This window comes from Athene cunicularia (assembly GCF_003259725.1).
Source record: "Athene cunicularia isolate RWA chromosome 1 unlocalized genomic scaffold, athCun1 chr1_part1, whole genome shotgun sequence".
Classification (NCBI taxonomy): Eukaryota; Metazoa; Chordata; class Aves; order Strigiformes; family Strigidae; genus Athene; species Athene cunicularia.
Genome location: NW_020799091.1, coordinates 16,394,458 through 16,417,875, shown reverse-complemented (window position 1 = coordinate 16,417,875; position 23,418 = coordinate 16,394,458). Strand labels below are relative to the sequence as shown.

The following is a 23,418-nucleotide window of genomic DNA, read 5'->3' as shown; positions in this document are numbered from 1 at the left end:
CCCGTGCGGTACTTCCACATCCAGGCGGTCAGCGCGGCCGGACACAACTTCTCCCGCTCCCCGCCAGGTACCGTGCATGTGTGTGCTGCTGGGCGGGGGGGCGCGGGGTGGACACCCTGCCCGGGGCTGCCGTGTCCGCGGAGGAGCTGGTCGGAGCTGCCCACCCCTTCCCCTCTTGCCCTCTCCCTTGCTCCCTCCTTCCCGAGCGGGCGCTGTGCCGCCGCCCTCCCGCATCGCCCGGGACACGCCGGTCCGGTGGCGAGCGGCGCACATGGTCAAACCGCTCCTGGCCCCTGGTACAGCCGGGGGACGCCTCCGCCGAGCTCTGCGTCTCGCCCATCGCCCCCCTGAACAGTATGTGATCTACAGCGACAAACCAGGAAGCTCAAAATAAAGCGGTGCTACTCGAGGTAGTGGATGTAAAGAAATCCCAGTACCCTGCTCAGAACGGCTAATGTAATTATCTTTAACGCTGCACGCACACCAGTTGCTCACAATTTCTGTCTCAGTAAGCACGGCCCTCTGGGCCCCGTTACCCTACTGCTGCTCCGTTAAGGCGTAATTTTCATTTCTTGTTTACACTGCACACACGCAAACCATCCCGTGACACTTCTCCTGAGGGTGGGAATTGGGGTTTATTCTCGCAGTCCAGCGGTATGCTGCCAGTCAGCTGTTTTCTGCTGCAAGCTAATTCCACACGCTCTGTATTAATAGTTTTCATTTAGAATAAAAATAACTTTTGTGTCACAGATTTCATAATGAAGATAACCCTGAGATAGCCACCCAGTAGGCATCCTGTTTCTATTTCGTACAGGGTAGAGCTAGTTATTTTGCTATGTATTATTACTATTCATATAGATGGTACTGAGAGGATATCTACCAAGTATGCATGGCCTCTTTGTGTCCTGTAGTTAGAAGGCTGCTGCTTGTAAAATTAAAGAGTAGACATGTATTATACGGTTATGTCTTCAGTCTGACAGAACCCCAGATGCTTCAAGTCTGGACTTTCTCCAGCTGCTGTTGCAACTTGGTGCTAGATTGCAGCACAGTTTTGTAATTGCACTGAGGAATGCAACTGCACACTCACTGCCAGCGAAACAGAGGCTGATTTCAGCTACACAGGGAGAGCCTTGGGTTCAAACAACAGTCACTAAAGGTAAAAAGGTGTGAAGCTCATTGGATTCTCATGCTAGTTTAAATCCTCCCAAGATAAGCTGATGGGATGTGGGTATGGAGAACCTAGTTTTGACCTCAGTGCGTTAGTATTTATAATAATAAATGAAGTTTCTTTGGAATGTTCCCAGGTTATGATGCCATCTGTCATGGAGCGGTCTCCATTCATTCCATGACATTCTGTAGCCTCCAAACCAAGGCGATGCACGCATGCTGCCGACAGGGAAGAGCTGTTGGTTCAGCCCACGCTAACTGCTGAGCTGTGCCAAGAATTATTTAATAGAGTGCCAAGGATCCTTTAACAATTTAGCAGTACAGTTGATCATATTCCAGTGCATGAGCACTGTTTAATGTATGGACACAGGCTATAAATTTCAGTTCTCAAATTATTGTAAATGCTAAAATTCTATTTGTAAAGTGTCAGTAAGAATTGCAATTCATAATATTAAGGCAGTGCTTTCCAATATAAACTTAAATACACCTCAGAATAGCCCTGCTGGGATAGCTAAATAAATCCACATTATCAACTCCATTGCACAAACAAGAATACTGCCATCAAAGCAGGAGAGCTGCAGTTAAGGCTTCCTCTTTGGTAAAATTTGTCCACATCTATTAAATTGTGTTTTGTGAGGATTAGGTCAGTAGTTACTGGTATCCAGATTGAAACTTATATAGGATAAATAGTTGATTTTAAATCCAGATGAGTTTTCTGATTGTCAAGTCTAGATTTGTCAGATTTAATGTGCACCATTGCACATCACACGGTAATTTCAACCTACAGGCTGTATGTAATTCTTTGGCCCATCTTTTTAGGAAAATGTCGATGTGGAATTCACTCTTTCCCTAGAAAAATTATTCCAAAGATTAAAAAATCACTTCTGAAAACACAGAACTTTTAATATAAACAGCATAGATTTTTTCTTTGGATACTTGGATCACCTTACCTTTTCTGCTAGGCTTTCCCCTAGGTTTTACAACTGCTCACCATGTCTCTATGACAGTCAGCTGTTAACTATTCTTCAGATGATCAGTGTACTCTGATAACAAATATTTTCAAAGCATCCCAGATATTCTCGCAGGTTTTACCAAATACTATTGAAGTGGCACACTTCTTCCAGCACTCATTTCAGTGTCGCTAAACAGAGTGCATCTTGGTCACGCTCACCTTTGTACCTGCAGCACTGCAGGACCTCCCTTCAGGGCTTTTGTTGACCATGATGCCTGGGCTTTTGTGGTGCTCACACACAAAACTTCCTACCATGACCTGTATTTCTTTGTTCCTGGATATATGCCCTCACATCCGACTCTGTTAAAGTAGTTCAAAGGAGCCCATTTTGCTAAGTGAACCTGTTTTGTCCAGTTGCCTCTTCATTGACTCTACTGATTTCACAATTTCCACCTGTGAAAGTAACCCGCAATGATTTCAGTAAAACAGTTGAGGGAAAAAAACCCTTCTTTTCAGATTTTTTAGTTGTTCTTCTCCATACATGTCAGAAATAGGGTGACTGGGTTTTTTGTTCATCTCTAGCAATTTGCATAAATCAGTACCTTGTTACCTTTTCTATCTTTCCATCCCTGCATTTCTTCACTCATTCATCCATGCATGGAATATCTCTTTTGCAAGCTACACAAGAAAAAAGAAAATGAATAAACCAAGTTTCATCATCTGGATTTCTTAAAGTGTCCCATTTTGACTGTGTCTCTATTTTAGTCTCTCTTCAGAACTGGAAAATTATTTTGTACTTGAAACACTGTCCCAGACAGGTTTTCAGGGTAACACAGAGTGCTTGTAGTAAGGATTCAACAAGGACACATTTTTCTTTTATCATTTCTTTGATAAGAAACGGAGAGAAACAGAAAAATGTGAGTGGAAGTACCATGGTAACCTTCCTCCAATTTAAAAAAAAAGGAATCAGCAAAAACTGTTACAATTAAATACTGTAGTAGTACTTACAGGCCCTGGCCCCATTATGCAATGAATGTTTTAAATCATAAAAATTCTGTTGCCTCCAATGAGTAATTTGTACTTGCATTAAATATTAGCCTCCCTTCTCCCTCTCTTTTAGCAGGGTTAGCTTTTTTCCAGAGAGTTTTGTTACCAGGTCATTCTTCCCTTATCAAATGCCTCCTGCATCTATACTGCCACCAACTAAAACTAACATATCCTTTGGGTGGATCCAGAGCTTCTCATATCTCTATAGCAGTAAGTACATAACCAGCTGGGAACAAACACCCACTTAGTTATTTTCTGTAGGTGAGGACAAGGAGATCAAATTCAGTAGTATTTGACTTGTGATTTCTCAATATTCACTCATTTTTATGGTAACTGAAAACTTTGTTTTCTCTGGTAGGAAATCTCTATACCCAGTTAAAATGCTGTTTTATAAAATGGGTAGAAAGAGACAAAGATGTAATACCAACAGAAAACTATTTTCTCTGCAATTCTACTTCATGACATACTCTGGAGTCGAATGCTACTTCATCGAAATAATACCAGGTGCTGGTCATAGGGAGAGGATGCTTGGCTTAAGTTGGCTATTTTTAAGCAATTTGAAAAAGGTGGTTGTGGCTGGCAGTGACATTGAGAGGCAGAGATGTCCATTCCTTCGGGAGAGTCATTCATGGGATCCGTTGCCTAATTCAAAAAGAGGGGACTCATTCCTGCATTAAGACATCTGGTAGTATTTAGTTGAATGAAGAACAGAAATTGTTACTCACCTTTGAAGAAATGTATCTTTCCTCTTATTTGGATTACAGCTCTACACTGTCCTCATGCAGACCATTTATGAGACCAGAGGGCAAATGAGCACTGTGCAGCAGCTCACTCACTTCTTCCCCCTCAGGGTTGGGGAGGAGAAAATAAAGTAAAACAAAAGGTTCGGGGACTGAGACAAGGACAGAGAGCAATGATCCACCCATAATGGTCACAGGCAAAAGACAGACTCTTAGGGGAAGAAAAAGATCAATTTAATTTGAATACCACCAACACTTAATTTTCCAGTCAGGGTAAGACAGTGAGAAATACCACTACAGCTTAAAACCACTTTCTCCCCACCCCTCCCTTCTTCCTGGGCTCAACTTCATTCCCAGTTTCTCTACCTCAACAGCTCAGGGGAAGCAGGGGGTGGTGGTTGTGGTCAGTTCATCATCCATTGTCTTTGCCACTCCTTCCTCCTCATGGGGAGGACTCCTCACACTCCTTCCCTGCTTCAGGATGGTGTTCCTTTCACAGGAGACAGTCCTCCATGAACTCCTCTGATGTGAGAACTCCCCACAGGCTGCAGCTTTTCACAGACTGCTCCAGTGTGGGGTGCCTGCAGCGGGCTACAGTCCTCCCAGCAACAAACTGCTCCACCATGGGCTTTCTACGCTCATGGCCTTCGTCAGGCACAGCCACCTGCCCTGGCGTAGGGTCCTCCACAGGCTGCAGGTGGGCATCTGCTCCACTGGCGACCCCCATGTGCTGCAGGGGCACAGCCTGCCCTCTCACCACGGGCTGCAGGGGAGTCTCTGCTCTGGCACACCTCCTTCGCCTTTCTTCCACTGACCTTGGTGTTTGCATAGGCATCTCCCTCACAACTCCTTCTCCTCTCAGGTTCCCCTTCTTAAATATGTTATCACAGAGGCGCAGCCACCATCACTAGTCATCTCAGCCTTGGCCAAGGGCAGGTCCAACTCAGAGCCGGTGGAGCTTCAAGAAGCTTCTCACAGGAGCCACATATGTAGCCCCCTCCCTGCTACCAAAACCCTGACACGTACAAACCCAACACAATGAGGAAACCAGTTCCCTGGTGTTTGGCTCCCAGCTGGGTTAAACCATGGCAAGAAGCACAACATGTCAGGAAATAAACATCTGAAATCATAAGGGTTCTGTCTGATTTAATCTGGTGACTCTTGCACAGTAGTTGACTTGAATCCAATTTCAAGATCCAGTGTTCTGAGGAAGACATGAGTGATCATTAAATGACTGTTGTACTTACCACATCAGCGCATTTATTTGTAGATGCAAAGGATGTTAAAATATGGATTGTATAGAATTAACTGTAACATCTCTATTATTTAGTGCTGTCAGGACACATTGGACTGTTAGTAACATTTTGATTTCATCTAGATTTTTTTCAGTTTCCTTTCTTTCTGTATACTGCTTTGTGGTAACGTTCATTACATTTGTTTGGTTTGCAATGCTTAGACTATAACATCTGTCCCCCTCTTTTTGGAAGAATAAAATTAATGATGACCATTTGTGAGAGAAATAAGGGAATATAACAGATTTATGTTTGTGCATACTTGTGTTGTCCACAAAATACTCCATGCCCACTTAAAAAGTCACAGTGCATTAATGATGAAATGCTGGTGATCTTTAAGCACAGGTCAGACAGATGTCCAGGAAACATCTCTATCATTCTCTTATCCCTGCTTTTCAGTAGCTGGGACTTTAAATTTGCAAGACAGTCAGCTGCAGCCCAAAGGTGAACAATTTGTATCTGACTCCTGCATGCTGCAACTGCCTTTCCACAAACTGGCAAGTATTCTTTTCTCCTGTTATTTTAACTTGGTTTCCTATCTTTCTTACACTAGAGGAAATTATTGTTCCTCAGAGCACTAACTTGAAAACTTAGCATTAAACCTAATCTTTGCTTCAGAATACTGTTAGCCTTTCTTTCTATCTTGCAATCATTATTTATCTCCATCTATAGGTTTTCCATTTATTAGATATGTAATGATCAAGCAAATTTGGTAGGATGATCTTCCATTACTGGAAATTTTTTTTACCAAGTTGGTACAATAAAAAAATTTCTAGTGCAAAGTTAAATTCAATTCGATGGACTTAATTCAGTAGAGTTTGCTCTCACCTTTTTTTTCATATATGTGATTCTAGTAGCTTAAAATGCTTTTATCTGGTTTTATTTTCCTCTTTTCAGGAAGAACACAGTTTAAAGTGGTAATTAAAGCACTTTCTCCAAAAGAAGTCACTAGAATTTACACCCCTCGCCCTTTGGATAGAAATGATGGCACATTTCTCATGCGGTATCGGATGTATGGCAGTGTCAGAAAAGGGTTAAAAATTGAGATACTTTATGGTGATCAGCATGTGGCTCAATCTCCTTATATTCTGAAAGGTAGGGGCATTTTTTTTATTTAATGCAATGTATGAGGGTAGCTATAGAAATGCTGTGGCTAATTTACTGCTAGAGGAAGAGGTGGGAAATTAGAGGTTTGTTTGCCTTTGCTCTTGTAGTCTCCTCACAAATGTTCTCCTTATACAAAGAAGTAAGTGATGACAATCTCTGTACATTGCCAAGTTACAGGACCTAGATGCATAAGCATGTAGATTATGGCCTCCAACATTAAGGTGATGTGTCTGGACAACTCCTCTTCCCTCTTGCATAAGGAAATGGATCTCTTCAGATTTGGTAGGGAATAAGAGAGTAGTGTTTGTATTTTTACTGTTTTCAAGCAGGTATTCACTTAAAGATTGTGTTATTTTTATCTAAAGGAGAAAAATACTACCTACAAAAGCAAGGAGTTTGTGTTGTTCCCAACACTTTATAGTTCAAATGTCTGTGATTTCCAAAAAGTGTGATCCTTCATAACAACAAATACAGTATTTCTTTAACCAGACAGTATTTAACTTCCTTTCCATTAGCTCAGTTTAATTCAGTGCAGGTCTATACTATGGAAAAACTATTTAAAAGCAGGGAAAACAAGGCAAATTATTCTCTCATTCCAGATCTGATTACCTAACTTCCTTTACTTGCTCTCTAATGGACAGCTGTTTAGCAAAGAAAAAGATAATATAAAGTTATTTCTCTGAAGACTCTTGTTTCAGATTGCTACTGCTTCTTCTAACTAGAATCTGGTCATGGTTTTTTAAATAAAATTTCATAAATATAAAGTTAGAAGTGTTTTCAAACTTGAGTCCTCAAGTAGTCGTATGAGAAATGAGTCCTCAAATAGTAGTATGCCTTATTTTTCCTGGTGCACATTTGCCAGCAGCCATGAAACTATGACACAACACAGGACAGAACCTGTTTTGATTAGAAGTCCACGAAATGAGGCTCTTGCTTATACTTAATCTCTCTGCTTCGAAAGGACAGAAAGAATAGTTGATTCTACATAAAAGAAAACACCTTAAGCCAGAGGTAAAGACTACTGTATCAAAGTTCTGAATCAGACTAAAATTGAAACTGTAATACCTGCGCGTTGGTAGTTACAGACAGTTGGAAGAATTCTGAATACCCTATGAGGTAGGCAGGTAGCACAATAATGGAGCTTCATTTTGCAGATGAATTTTGCCCTGATAACAAAAAAATCTAGTATTTTGATTTCTGAAAATAGAAGAATGTTTCTGTTTTCTTAATTACATTGCTAAACCCCAGAAATGTTGTAGGGAGGATGATTTGCCAGGAAAATTTTAGAAAACTTGGAATAAAAAATGTCAAGGCACCATAATGTCTACTTTTATATACCAGTGTGTTTGGGGAATTAAGATTGATGTAGACTCACAGATACAGACTCTCAGTGCTTTGTTTTCCGCAGGGCCAGTTTATCATGAGTATTGTGACTGTCCTGAAGAAGACCCTGAGATCTGGCAGAACGTTATGTCTTGTCCATCCCAAGAACCTCAGATTACAAAGGACTTCATTTCTTTTCCCACCATTGACCTTCAGCGAATGCTTAAGGAAATCCCAACAAAGTTCAGTCAAACAAGAGGTGCTATTGTTCATTACACAATTCTCAATAATCTCATCTACCGTCGCTCATTAGGGAAGTATACAGACTTCAAAATGTTCTCTGATGAAATGTTCCTGTCACTGGCAAGAAAGGTATCAATTTTGATCATTTAAGACTATTAAGTCCTATTCTAATATGGCAATACTTCATTTGGTGGTGTATCTTCAGATTTCTAATTCTTGAAGTAAGACCTGACTTTTGGTTTTTCATCAAGATGACAGTGTATCTTAGGGACTGAGCTTGATAGTAATGAAATTGCTAGGAGGGGCTAAGGCCCGAGTCTGCGAGCTTTTCCCTGGCCTCTGTGTGTGTCCCTTTCGTACTTGCTTGTGGGGCAGAAATTTGAAATTCGTACCTTAAGCTCAGCTAAATTTGTTAACTATGTAGTAGATTTATTGAATCTGCATGACATAAAAGAACTGAGGAATGTATCTAAGAGTGACAAACAGCTTCTATCTTTATATTATTGTCCTTTCTTGCATATGCGTTTAGGTTCGTCTTCCTGATGTGGAGTTTTATCTTAATGTTGGAGATTGGCCAGTTGAGTATCGGAAAGCTAATGATACACCTGGTCCCATACCTGTCATTTCATGGTGTGGCTCTGTGGATTCAAGAGATATAGTCCTTCCAACGTATGATGTAACCCACTCAACTCTTGAAACACTACGTGGAGTCACAAATGATCTCCTTTCTATTCAAGGAAATACAGGTAAATTAGAGATCATGGATTTTAAACAAGAATTTGTAAATTCCATCAAAGAAGCATGTTGCATTCAACTGATGTGTTCAGGTCTTCAGTTCACAAGTGCCTTAGGAGGTCTCTTAATACAAGCAGGTTAATCTTTATGGATTGTAAACACTTTTCAACACTGCTACTAAGCAGGTGCTTAATATGGATTTAGAGCCAAAATTATGAAGTCCTGTTTACAATAATGGTGAATTTTAACAAAGATACCCAGAAGATATCTATTGTGACCTGTCAAAAGAAAAGCAAATATAATTAAAAGGTCTTTCTCCTCAGTAAAAGACTTGAATATGTTCTTTCTAATCAAATAGTAATCTGTTTCCTGATGGTGGTGTGGCCCAACGTTCTATTTACATAAAAATGTATTTGAGTCCTGAAAGAAGTAAACTGGTATTACGCTGCAGCCTCTTTCAAATAAGAAAATACTGCTGCATAAAAAAATACCTGAGAGTGGGATCTTCTGAATCGTTTTTCTAGCTTTGAAGGAAGTTTTACTGAGAGGCGTCTTCCTACCCCCCACAGAAATTCATGAATACTTAAGGATCAGACAAATGGCATAAACAATACCTAAGGAGTAAAACTTGAGTGAGGAGGTATTTCTTTTTATTTGAATAGTTCACAGTTTCTCTTTCCTTTATTAGTTTTTAAATTAAATATTTTAATTAAATCATCCGTTTGAAGCACTGTGCTTACTGATTTAGTATAGTTGCTTTTCCAGTTACGAGACAGTAAGAGCCTACTCCACTCTAGTAGATCCTTCAAGGAAACTCCCAGCAGAAGAATGAGGAGGGACATACTTAATGTTTTTAAAAGCAGGCAGTAAGCAGAGATCAGACTCTTCCAAAGTGTCTTGAGGACACAGTATAGCCATTTTTTTTCCTTTTTAAGTCATCGTAAGTGATTCCTCAAAGACCTAACTAAATTTCTGGGTACAGAAGTGGATTTTACTAAAAATTGTTGGTTATTGTGGCAGGATTTATGGATGAAGAATTACTCTAATTATTAGTATTTTACTTACAGAAATTGATTATAATCCCTGATGTAGCTTTCAAGATATTTCAAGTTATTTAAATATAAAATTCTTGAGTAGAAAAGCAATTCTTTGATTTTCCCTTTATAAGTGACTCAGTTTTTCATCCCAAAATTCAAGCCAGAACTGGGAGTTTAAACCCTGTCATTAGTAAGTGATTATGGAGTCACTACGAGAAATCATGTCTGTTTTACCATGTCTCTGAGTGCAGTGCCACTGTCGTAGCAAGTTCTTCCTTTGCACTAAACATATCATGAACATTTCATTACTGTTTGCTTTTACCTTATCACTGGTAGGCCCATTCTGGGAAAACAAAACCGAGCGAGCTTTATTTAGAGGTCGAGACAGCCGAGAAGAACGTCTCCATCTTGTAAAGTTATCCAAGGAAAATCCAGAACTACTAGATGCTGGAATAACAGGATATTTCTTCTTCAGAGAAAAAGAAAAAGAGCTGGGAAAGGTTCAGCTGATGGGCTTCTTTGACTTCTTTAAGGTAGCAAGCAAATTACAGTCTTGGATTAATTTTGCTGTCAAGTTCTTACCAACTGAAAAGACAAAGCTTACTTTTGCTAATTCCATTCAGTAAAAAAACCAGTTCTGCTGCACTGGGAACACTGGTTCAGGTGGGGTAGACAGACCATCTCTAATCAAAGTCATAGTGTGACACACTTCTAAAGAAAGCCACTATACTTTTTTCATGGAGACCCTTAGAGAGAGTTCTTGGAGATTTTTTTGTTTTTAAATAGATTGAGAAATTTCATTTCTCACTATCAGGGTTTCTTTTATTTGAGATAAATATGAAAACAATGGACACAACTTGTGTCTATTGCAAGTACATTATGGATGTCAGAAGGAGTCCTTGAAGTAAGAAGTTAGAAAAATAGATGGGTGTTTTTGTTGCGGTTTAACACACGAATTTCACTGCAACAGAGGTATAAAAAGTAAAGGGGATAGAGTCCTGTAAAAACCAATTACAATATATGACAATTGAAGTTCTGTTACAGAGATTAATATATCAGAAATGCTGTAACAGTCAAGAGCATCTGCCATAGCAGTACATTCATGATTACTTTTAGTATAATGTTTCAGATTATTCTACATAATAATAATACAATTTTGTCAGAATAAATTTACACTTTTTGAATTTAAGTATAGATTAGTTTTATTTCCTTCCCAGCTCTACCCCTTCCTCTGTCCCAGGACACTTTAATAGAAGTGACATCAGCCAGTTCATGTGACACGAATGCTCCTGACTGTCAGTCTGGGGTTGAAAACAAATCTTTTTTCCATTATGTTATCCAGAACACCGTGAAACTACACCTGCTTAACACTAGAAAAAGGTTTGAAGATGAGAATTGATAATGATAATGAAAATAATCTTTTATACAGTTAGTATTCCTATTGCAATTCAAAACATTTCATCTTTTTTTCCTTCATATTGTAGTACAAATACCAAGTGAATGTAGATGGGACTGTAGCAGCTTACAGGTTTCCATACCTCTTGTTGGGTGACAGCCTAGTACTGAAGCAAGATTCCCAGTACTACGAACACTTTTATATTGGATTAAAACCTTGGAAACATTATGTTCCAGTTAAGAGAAACTTAGATGACTTGCTAGAGAAAATAAAATGGGCTAAGGTAAGTTCTGTTACTAATTCAAGTTCAAAGTGATAAACATTTAAACAATATATCTTAATACTCTCTTCTTTTTGTATTTCCACGTACATATTTTGCATGAACTCTGTTGAGATCCTGGGATAAAGGAAGTACATTTTGTTGTCAGTGTAAGATGGGAGGCCTTAATTCAAGTAACCGTCTCTATTCAAGGAAATACTTAAGAGTGCATTTTAGGTATGTGCAGAAGTGTTTCATGAGTCAGAGCCTTAGAATACTGACTAATGCAGGTAATATTCAAAGAAACATACAGAATCCTAGATACTAGTTAATAGTTGGTTTCTTTAGGTCCTGACTAGAACAGAAGTCATTACATATTCTGTTTGAATGTACAAAAAATTGCTCCTCTGTAACATGCTCAGAATGAGAGGCTGGGATTCTGTAACCAAACAAACCGATATAATTGTGTGACTGAAAACACCATTTGTGCTTTAAGTTTAGCTATTAAGTTAAAAAACATAGGAAAAGTTTCTATTCTGAGAGTACTGTAATTCTTCCTACAGAATCAGATGAGAATACTAAAAGCTTTGAAATATAGACGTAAAAAACTTGACAGTAAGTTCATGAATTCAAGCAGTTATTTTTAAAAGGAAGACATTGAGTTGCATTGCATATCAGAGAACAACAGTTGTGGCTTTGTCTTCTGTAAAATTAAGTACGTCTGGGAGATGTCAGACCTGATTTTGAAGAGGCTTCTGGCTTGGACAAAACAGTAGAGCAGTAATCAACCGAGTTTTCAAAATTGTACAGTTGTTCATGAAAGTTGTTATTGATAGCCCTAAGGTACCAGTTGTGACCATAAAAGCAATCCAGTAGCTTAAAAAATCCTACAATTCAAAGTATGCCTTTGCAGACTACCAGTAATTGCACATAAAGTTACAGATTTGAATAGCCCCTTTAATATCAAAACTTCTGATACCAGCCAGGTTTTGAGTAACTTTCATTTGTTTCATCTCAATTTTCCAGGAAAATGATGAAAAAGCAAGAAAAATTGCTAAAGAAGGACAGTTAATGGCAAGAGAATTACTTCAGCCTCACAGGCTTTACTGCTACTATTATAAAGTGCTCCAGGTTAGTACAATAGATCACTTATTACTTTCCAACTGCTACTGCTATCAATGCTACATATTTCATATTCAGTCCTTACTTATTTCAATAGCAGACTCAGTTCTTATTACTCACAGATCAGTGTGAAGAGCTTTGCTAAAACTTACTTCATGAAAAAGGCAACCTGACATAATAGTTGTTTTACAGAATCACAGATTAATATTTTTTTTTGCCTCCATCCGCAGTCAGACCTGTTTTGAGTGTCACTTGGTATGTGGTTTCTATATACATAGGAGATAATCTGTACACAGCTTTCTTCCTTTTTCCCTTCTTACTTATCCCATCATGAGCTATTCCACTGTATTACAGAACAGTGAACACATAGAAAAGAAATTTTGGCAGTATGGCTAGTAGAGCGATAAGGGGTGAAGCAGGCCAAACAGTAATTGCTTCCCTAGGAGATGCAAATCTCTAGTGAAAGAAGCTTCTGTTCTCTGAGAGTACTAATTTCTTTTTCCTGTTTTGCTGTGCTGAGAGTTAGATCTCAGCTTCAGCAGCCACAGGTTGACACAATGTTTGGAACTGTTCAGTGTACAAAAATGACAGCATTATCTGCATGAAGTGGTTAGAGGCACAAATAATGACAGTATTCAAATTACCATTAATAACAGGACAGGGGAAAACATTAAAGGAGGTTTTCAGAGGCAATGTAGCCCATTAGTAGGTGTGTTATAGAGGCACCTTGTAAACAGGTTGTCAACAATGACATAAGGAGCCTGGAAAAAGGTAAGCTTCTGAGTGGAAGGGAGGAGGAAAATTCTGTTTCATGAATTATACGTTCATGCTTATAGCATTCTTAAATGTTGTTTACATATTTCAGAAATATGCCAAACGGCAAGCCAGCAAACCTGAAATACGGGATGGAATGGAACTTGTACCTCAGCCTGATGACAGAGACTCAGTATGCAGTTGCCACAGGAAAAAGCCTTTAAGGGAAGATCTATAACTGTACCGGATGGAGAAAATCACCCACTTACAATGCAAGATTTTAAATAGGAATTAAGCTGTGAAATCTAAGACACTTATGCACTAGCAAACATTCTTAGTTACATATTTTTCTTGTATACAGATACCCTTTTTCACACTGACTCTGCTCTACAATTTTGTTCCCACAATTTTGTCTCCATGACCACCACCAGACAGATACTGAGCCTGTAATGGCGAGCGTCTAGGGGATTTGTTTGATGTTCTGCATCATCAAGAAGAAGAGTGCATCATCAAGAAGAAGAGTACAGTGCTGCTCGTGTTCCAGTTGGGACCTAGTTACCAAAGTTTTATGAGGAACCAGTCATCCACAAAAGATCTTCCATGAGTCAGTGCAAGTTACTCTGACAGAGCATTTGCAACATGCTAAAACAGTGTTATGATTTCTTCATAAAGTTTACCTCAGTGTTAGATTGCTTCTTGTATACAAAACAATTTTCTAAACAAAATGAATATTTGAGATTTACAGATATCAAATCTGGTGTTGCTTTGAGATTATTTTGCAGTCTATGACAGATAGCGTACATGATAAAATATTTATCAATTTCAGAGGAAAATGAGAGGAGGGGGAGAGAGATCAGAATTATATTTTATAAACACCATGGCTGTGAATCACTGAAATTAAATGCTGCTTTAAAGCAGACTGTGTAGCTATCACAGTCACAGTGCTTTGAGCGGCAAGACACCACTCTGTTCCCTGCCAGTGACAATGTTTGTGAATATAGGTGTGGATCTACAAAAGGGCTTAGGAACTTCAGGTGAGGCCAGTTGAAATACTGGTGTCTTAGTTCTACAGTACAGTCTACCATATTCTAGCCTGCTTGAGCATTCACACGTGAAATTTGATAGTAGAGTTTTAGACCACCTAGGTTTAACTTTTGTGTAGAGCTAAGGATGCCATCATCTTTTTCACTTGGGTTTATTAACTACTTTTTCCTGTGCCTAAGTCCTCAGCGGGATCTTACTCATTTTCTGAATTTAGATCATACCTAACCTTATACTGAGATCAGACAGCAGATCGGACTTGTTTTGGTTCAGACATATGACAGAAAACCTGTGCTACACTTTCTATATAATAATCTAGGTGTTAGAGACCATACTAAGTAACTGGAAGCCAGTTGTTCTCCTTGGTTTGATTCAAAGCCATTTTTCCAGAGAGTGCCTTGGCTCCAGACTAGAGGAGAGGTCTTCCATTGAAGTTGGGCAGCCATGAAGCTAACAATACAAAATTCACAGGGCCAGAAGGAGCTGGTCATGCCATTGTAATAAAGTGTGCCTTTGGGTAATGTGGAGGAAAAATCCTAGTCCTGGATGTGGCTCTCAATGCCTCTGTTGATTTTTACCCAAGTTTGTCTACTTCAGAATGCATAAACAGTCCCGGAAGGAGACACCAATGCCAATACCAGTGCACACAAGCACTCATTTCTGTCCTCTGCATTTTCATTTTCGCCAATGTAGCCTGTCTGTGCAGCTTCCTCCTTGGCTGCACTCAGATAATGTCTTCATGGATACCAAATTCTCCCTATGCAAAAAGGAATGGAAACGTCTTAAGATTGTGGACTCATCTAATTGCTTAAGTGCTTAAAGTTTAGCGCTCTACACCTTATGCAGGCTTCATTCGTGGTTCTACACTGCAGGTTACTCATAAAATACGTAACAGTTCTGTGCTAGAACGGGAAGAAAGACTAGAATATTCAATATGCTAAATATGGGAAGAATTTTAGGTTTCCGAGGAGGTTATTGCCACTGTCCATCAGTCATAGATTACATTATGCCAGTTAAGAAAAAACCTGGAATGTGTTGCTCTACCCATCATCCTCTTTGTTCTGGTTTTAATACTAATATATATAGTGGTTGTATTTTTATTTAGCAGTCAGTCCTAGAACTTCAGACTATAAATACATGTTCAGCTCATCTGACATTAAATTTTCTACATCAGAATTCAGGTACAGGGTTCCATTGGTGAAGGTGACAAAAATAAGCATATGCTCCTCTTCCCTTCTCTGTGTACAGTAATTTTTACTGTATGATATGATCTCATTTTGCAGTATTATCCATTATACCATGTGCATTCTAGATTCACCAGCATTTATAGAAGTCGTGTGCTCAGCAAAGGCAACTAAGCCTACCAGATAGTTGAAGTAACAAAGTTTTCCACTTGTCACATACATATTTCAAACCTAAAGTCAAAAAGTTATCTTTTTATATTTTAAAAAATGGAAGGGAACAGGGGGAGTCTGTATATGCATACTTTAGGGTTTATTGGAAATATCTCTGTAGGAAAACTTGCCTGGCTTGAAACAGAAGTCTTTCAAACTGGAATAAGAATCAGATAAAATTTAAATGGTCATGAATATAAATAAATGTGAATATTTTATCCCTCCTTTTTTCCCTCACAAATAGGGGAAAAAAACTATTCTAAATTCTTCTCTGCCAAAAAGCCCTCCTTGTTTTTGTAATAAGCATCCCTTCAAAGCAAAGACTAGTTTGTCACAGAATGCCTTACAGATGCTTTTATAGCTTGGAGACAAGAAATATCCTGAAAAATACGAATATATTCATCCTGCCAAAATTAAAAGACACTAGAGACATGGCAGAACTTTCATTAAAAGTGCTTAGTCATTTGAGAAAGTCTCATTCATTTTATAATTACAGATCTTCCAAAGATAAAATAAGGTAAGGCAAAGCTTCTCTTCTTTCCATTGGTGGTACTATATGCAATTCAAATTGTAATGAAGAGCAATCGTAACAGTTGCCCCTCCAGGCCAGAAAAGATATCTCATCTGTTTTAGTTTGATGACAGGATGATACTCATTGGCCTGGTGTGTTACAGGAATTGCTAACTATATTCAGTAAAACCTGTTTGTACAAGTAAACTGTAATACATACATTACACAGTATTTTTAAGCAACATGCTTGCATACACTAGAGTTTCTTTTATTCTATAGTAGTTCTTGAACAGCAATGGAGTAAATCTCTTGTACACCTAGCAGTTGGTGGCAATTTTAAAAAATGCTTATCATACACAGTACTGAATTTTACTACAGTAACTTCACCTTTTAATGCACAACATAAGATTTAATATAGAGAGCAGTATGTGTCCTGTTTTCATCAATGGTAGTAATCTTTAACACACTGTAGAACCTATCACTGATGATAGAGACAGGTTTATTTGTTTTAATTAGTATGTCTTAAAGTCCTGGGTCAGTATTTTCAAACATAGAAATCTACATAGAAGTGATCTAACTTCCAAAAATAATTACCATGCAGAGCCTTTACTTAAGGTTTCTTATTTTCAGATCCCTTTAACCTTAACAGTTTCTTTCAGTGAACACTCCAGAAAATTAGTCCATTTATGTTATATATATATATATATATATATATATATATGTCCTAATATATTTAGGCACCTACATACAGAAATATTCACCCAATTTCAATTTCATCTTTAAATGAGAACTAGCAAATCATGATCTGTTGAACATAAAGGAGACTTGTAATTCAGTATATTTTTAGACTGTATGTTTTGAGATTTACCTCAAGATAACTAATATACTAGTTTCATGACAGTATTGTGCCAGGTCCGCCTTGTAGATTCATAATTAAAAAAACCCTATAATCAAAGCTAGCCTGATGGAATGTTAGATTCAAGCATCCATCCTGAGAAGCATACGCCCGACATTTATTACATTAGAAAGTAAATTATTTAGTTAGGGAGGAGAGCTGACAGGGAAAACATACATCACCTGTTTGAGCATGTTTGAGAAGCTTGCAAAGAAACTATATTAAGGAAAAGAAGCATTACATAAACCTAGGGTATTATCAGCTCTTTTACCACTTCAGTTTTTCAAAAGACTTGTCTCTTAAGGGCAGTGATGAAGTGCAAGACTACATAAATATATTACTGTTTAAGTTCACAGGATTTATCCACTAAAATCTTTTCTGTGAATACTGTCACAGCATTTCAACAAGGCTATATGAGTACTAATGCTTTTGTTTTGAGCTGCTAATAATGTATGGCACCAATTTTGTACTTTGCTGTAAGAATAAGGGGAAAAGGATTATTTTGCATGCCTGTTTGAAAACATTTGAGACGCCTGTAGCAGATACCTTAATTGAGGCCCATCATGTGAGTGGTGATAAGCAAGAGGTATATTGGCAAGAGTGTGACCAGCAGGTCAAGGGAGTTGTTTCTTCCCTTTTATTTGGCAATTGTGAGATTGCAACTGAAGTACTGTATTCAGATTTGGACTCCCCTATACAAGAAATACACTGACATAGTGGAGCAGATCCAGCCAAAGACCACCAAGGTGATAAAGGCGTTGGGGTGCATAAAGTACAGGGAGAAGCTGAGTGAGCAGATTTAGGTCAGCCTTAAAAAGAGAAGGCAAGGGAAAGATTACCTTGCTGAACTCTAAAGGAAGGCTGTAGAAAAGATGAAGCCAGACTTCTCAGAGGTACACAGCAGAAGGCCTACAAACAATAGACACAAGCTGCAACATGGGAAATTCCAATTAGATAAGGGAAAAAAATCTTCACACTGATATCCCCAAGGAAATTAAGCTTGGCCTGCATGACCTCCAGATGTTCATTATTCAATGAACTACATTTTGGTCATACAACAAGCATTTATCTAGTCACATAGCAGGAGGATAAAAACATCAAGCTCTCAAGTGTCTCCAAGAGGTAATGTAGCCTTTCTGTGCTGACACTTTAGACACTCTTCTTGTTTATGTCTCCCTCAATAATACCAACTGAGTTCTGCAGGTATTTTAATGTTGGCTTACAAAGCTATAAAATTATATATTATTACTATATATTATTACAATATACCATAGTCATGCAGTACACAGAGGATTCGACAAATAGGATACATTGATTTGGCATTACGTGCTTGGACTGATTGAAAGTGCAGGACTTGCACTTTCAAGAAGCAGAAAATACACTTTACATGTATGAGACAATTACAAAAGATTTTGAGTGCAGTTACAAACCATCAAAGTAATTAATTTTAAGCAGTCAATGGGAATATTAATGTACTTTTTAAGTTATAGTAAATGTCAGCATACTCTGGAGGCCACTGGTGAGTGAGTATGACACATTACCATTCCACTCCCAACACTAAAATATCAGTCAGGATCCATCTGTATCACTGATTTGAAGTGTAACTCAAGACAACTCAGCAGAACACCAGAAGGGCTGTTAACAGGACAGAACTTCACGTGGTACCTTTCTGTTGAAAACCCATGGAATACATTATTCTAGATGGGACCTGTCTAAAAGCCAATCAATTCAAGGTATACTTGTGAGACCATAATTTCCACTATAGCTTATGCAACTCAGAGAGGTTGTTTACCATTAGCAGATGTTGTTGCTTACTTTTGGATTAACAGTAACCACACTTCCAGCTACTCTTTTTCTCTCAAAATGTCCAGCCAAGCTGTTACACTACTCCAACTGTAGAGGTATGCCACCTTATGACTGATAGCCAGGATAAACCAAAATGGTTGCTACCAGGTTAGCACCCTGCAGGTCTGCCACCTGATTTCATCTTGTATGTTACTCTCTCACCAAATTTTTCACTGTTGCATCAGAAAGAGATTTGACTATTTCATTAATTTTAACATTGAAATCTGCTGACAGTGAAAATGGTTTAGGGCAGAAATTGGGTTTGATTCCAAGTGATTATGGTTTTGCTCCTATGCTCAAAACCATCAGCTCTTACCGCAGAAAGAAGGTAATTTTGTCAGTACAGTTCATTTCATTTAATGATTTTTTTAAAAAAATACAATAATATCCCAAACCAAACCAAAAAACACTGCTGGTAAAAGCTGTTACTCTTGTAAAGAAAGATGGCTATTATAGATACTTTGGTTTATTCCTTGTAGTGAAGGCAAAGTATGAATAAACTTTATAAGCAAAATAAGTTTAAAGGGATACTTCAGAAATAGTCTATACTGTATTATTGTACACTAATTGTGAATCCAACATTAGATCAATCACAACAGTGAAATTAAGATTCAAGTTTATACAATAAGATTTTATCTGCTAAAATATAAGATACAGAAGAATCAACTAAAAGTCCTATCTCTGACATAACCACTCAAGCAAAATCCTATACAGAAATTCAACTCATTCTGGCAGGTGTCCTTAAGATAGTTTATTTATGCTGTTTTGTAATGTGAGTTATTTAAAAAAATGTCAGGAATGTATGTTGCTTGTAGAAGCTGCATCACTGCCAACAAATTCTGCTTCCTTCTGCCCTGTGAACAAAGCTTCTTAAATGTGGACTAACCCCTGCAGACCAACCCAGCATGCCTTTTCATGCAACAACCATTCCATCTTATTTACAGACTTTGGCATTTCCTCTATTGCTTTAAAAGATTCACTCCTGTCTGTAAGGTAATCAACAGTCACACTGATCCAAAACTCCCTGTAACTGAACCTGAGAAGTGGATGTAAATTGAAATATCTGGTTTGTATTTAATTATCTTTTTACTCTTTAAAAAACCCAGGCATTTAAAGGTGGTACAGATCACATAGATATGACTTTGTAACATGTCGTAAATATTTGGCAATACTTAAATGCAAGTAGTACTTATATAAGATGCAGAATAATTCTGAGCATTTCTTATGAAATAGCTTCTAAATTCTGATTACCTGCAGGAAAATAAATTTTCCCGTGATAAAATGTTTTATCAAATAAGAAATGTTCCCAAGGATCCAGAAAAAACGGAACTTTTTCCTGGCTATTAATGTGAACTGTTCACCAGAATTAAGACCATAGCTATTGCTATTTAATCTTTTGCAAGATAATATATTTCACTCACCACAGTTCCATTCCAGTCACAGAAACACACACTAACAATTGGATCTTTTATTTTAAAATTAACAAAGACACAGGAAAATTGGTAAAGCCGGAACTGGTCAACTCAAAACAGGCAATCTGTGTACTGGAAGATGCCAATTTGAATAGTCTCCTCTAGGGACAGTTACTATCATATGCCTGTTCATGAACCAAACCAAACTAAATCTTGGGGAAGTCCTTTATGAACCCAACTTTAAGTACCATTAGCAAACAAATTCAAGCATTTACTTGAATCTGATGATCAAACTACCCTCATAAGCAGTAGGTGTTTTCTCCATTCCAGTCACAAGACTGTATTACTCCAAAGCCAAACAATTCTTCTGCTCCTAAGTTATCACCTTCAACCTTCTCAAGCAACTATGGTCCACTATCAAATGTGTTTGCTATATTAATTTAAGTTACACCCTTCTTTGATGACATGCACTAATGTGTAATAGTTGTCAAACTGGATCTGTTAAGTAGGTTACTAGGTGCAGTTGTCATCAGTTCTTTGACGGATTATCTTGTTAAGGAAGCCATTATAAAATCAATTCTGATGGGGAATACAAATTATATTCACATAGAAGGGCCAAATTCTGGTCCCATTAGAGTAAATGGCATAGGATTTTTGCTGAGTGCATTCATATTCATAATCAAAAAGGCTACCTGATCCAAGAAAAAATTAAGTGAGGGAAAACCACCTACTGTTCACAGGCAAATGAAAAATTACCCTGAATATCTTTGGGTTTGAGACACGGGACATCTTCTAAGACTAGTGAAGCAGTTTCCTATTTCTAGGGACTCAATACCTCGACAAGTTGTCCCCTAAGTCAGTTCCCCTGAAGCACTCCATCATTTCTCAAGTCTAGCCAAAAACCTAAAGCAAGTATTAAATTATATGCAAAACTGCTTACTGTTACACCATCAAGTACAATTCTAACAATCTATGCCCAGATATGAAGAGCTTACTGAATGTAGCCAATAAACTATGCAATTTTCAGGGCAACTGGAGTAACATCAACTGTCACTGAACACATAAAATCGCCCCTTGAAAATTACATCATATCAGATCATACTCTCCTAAGTGTTTCTGTGAACAAAATGGTTTGTTCCTAAGGAATTCCCAGTTGTATAGAAAAGGAGAAAGTATGTAATTATACTGGTCACTTGAGTAACCCAATTTAAAAAGAAAATAAATTCAGACATTTTCTGGGGCTTTTCACTTTAAATGGTTTGTTTTTTACTGTAAAACTGTGTCAATTAACCATTTAATTAATTTTGGACTTTTTGGAGTGGATCACTATGCTACATGGTCACAAGTTAGTAAAGGGTTAAAATCCCTTTCCTGTAACTCAGTGATTTCATGGGAAAGAAATATTTTCTGATTAAATAAATATATTCTGACAGTACCTGAAGACTTAAAATGTGTTGCCGAAAAAGACAGAAAGAACTAAGCTAAGGCTTTTTCACACAGGAAATATTATATATTGGATTAAATAAAAATCTCTAAAGTTTCTCTCCCTTGAAGAATCATCTATTCACGAAGAAGCAATTGTTCATTGACTGATGAGACAGACTTTCCTTTGGGAAAGAAAACAAGTAAAGAAAACAAATCCTGAGTGGCAAAATTAGCACTTTGACTTCACAGGAGCACTTAGTGCTGGTATGGAGCTGGCAGATTGTCCCTCAGTTAGCATCTCAAGATCTGAGAGCCATGACACCTCTCCTGGCAGTTCCCTACTACCAAGCAGAATTCACTCACAGTAGAGAAACCAGCCCCTGTATTTTCAGTTAGGTTAGCACTTATTACAGGGTCCTCTCTGTTCTTCCAATGAACAATGTCATGTATTTATAGCTACCTATTTGTATAATAATATACATACATTCATATTCTTCCTGTATTGTCAAACTAATACTTGTCTGGATTTAGCTTTGCATTTTAATTGAATATGAAATTACATATAATTACTTTCTGTAATAAATTTTAATTTGGCATACTGATGAAGATGAAGGCCTCTGGCAAGATCTGGCTCTTAAAACTGGCCTGAGCACCTTTCAAAAGCTATCTTATGAGTTAGCCTACTTTCCAACAGAATTCGTATTACTTAGCTTTTTGATCACTGTTTCAAAGTCCTTGTCTTTCAAACCAAGTTGCAATGTCATCAGTAAATCTAAGGTGGGTTTCTTCTCGTTCTTTATGTCCTCTTCTTCATTCAAGGAATTTGAATCTTGTTATGTACAAGGCAAAAGTTTTGGTGAAAGAGTATCTCCTGGCTTAATCAGTATAGGCTTTATTTCCTTCCCTCTGATTTTATCTATCTAGCTGATCTAACAACTAACTATATTTAAGAGATTTATTTTAAACTATTTTAGTTATTTTTTGCACTTGATAAAATAAATAATACAGGATAATTTACTACATGATAAGAAGGATTAATAAATCAAAATTAAATAAAGTCTCTAAATAAAGTCTCCTCTTTCTCTGACTGATATAAAAATTCCCATTACCTAGGACTGGATCTACAGTGTGAATATGAAAGTCATCTATCAAGCTTTCATATTATTGAAAAAGAAAGTCAAAGTAGTACACATGTCTGATCATGGGACAATTTAGGCTATCCAGAAATAAAGGGATTGATTAGGTTATCTAAGAAAAAGAGATTCCACTTATGTACAAAGTGAAGGACATTGCATAAAAATACAAAGTATTTTTATATATAAAAATCTGTTTAGAGTACCACTGATTAAAAGAGTACCATTAACCGGTATAAATACATACAAATCCAGTTAAAAAGGGATTGATTGAGAAATTCAATTACATGTCTTCAACTGTCATCTAAATCAGTGACAAAACTTACCTTGCTGACAGTGGGTATTATTTTCTGTTCTTATATTATTCTTTAAGAAATGAGATATTCTGACAGGGAGGATACTCACCAATGTTTTCCTTCCTGAATGTTCATGATTCAGTGATAAACTCTTTATTACAGTAATAGAATAATCATACTATACAAATATCAAATTAAAAAAACAAAACCAAACAAAACCAAACAAAAACCCATCACCACCTCAACAGAGTAATCAAAAGTCCTAAATACTGTCATCTCACTTTGGTACATTCT

General features: G+C 37.6%; 1 protein-coding gene across 1 annotated transcript; it reads left to right on the top strand.

The window, feature by feature from the left end:
- Positions 1 to 6: 6 nt before the first annotated feature.
- Positions 7 to 16,425, top strand: KDELC2 (KDEL motif containing 2). The gene is made up of 8 exons (XM_026855125.1): positions 7 to 67; positions 6,096 to 6,293; positions 7,714 to 8,000; positions 8,401 to 8,617; positions 9,980 to 10,176; positions 11,128 to 11,322; positions 12,325 to 12,429; positions 13,286 to 16,425. Exons 2-8 carry the CDS (start codon positions 6,197 to 6,199, stop codon positions 13,409 to 13,411), a joined length of 1,224 nt encoding a protein of 407 aa, XP_026710926.1. The 5' UTR covers positions 7 to 67; positions 6,096 to 6,196; the 3' UTR covers positions 13,412 to 16,425.
- Positions 16,426 to 23,418: the final 6,993 nt, after the last annotated feature.

What these genes read in the sequence shown, in the direction of transcription:
- KDELC2 (XM_026855125.1), top strand. Translation starts at nt 6,197, where the DNA reads ATGCGGTATCGGATGTATGGCAGTGTCAGAAAAGGGTTAAAAATTGAG. An exon ending in AGAAAATAAAATGGGCTAAG is followed by an intron (nt 11,323 to 12,324) that starts GTAAGTTCTGTT and finishes TCAATTTTCCAG; the next exon opens with GAAAATGATGAAAAAGCAAG. An exon ending in ACTATTATAAAGTGCTCCAG is followed by an intron (nt 12,430 to 13,285) that starts GTTAGTACAATA and finishes TACATATTTCAG; the next exon opens with AAATATGCCAAACGGCAAGC.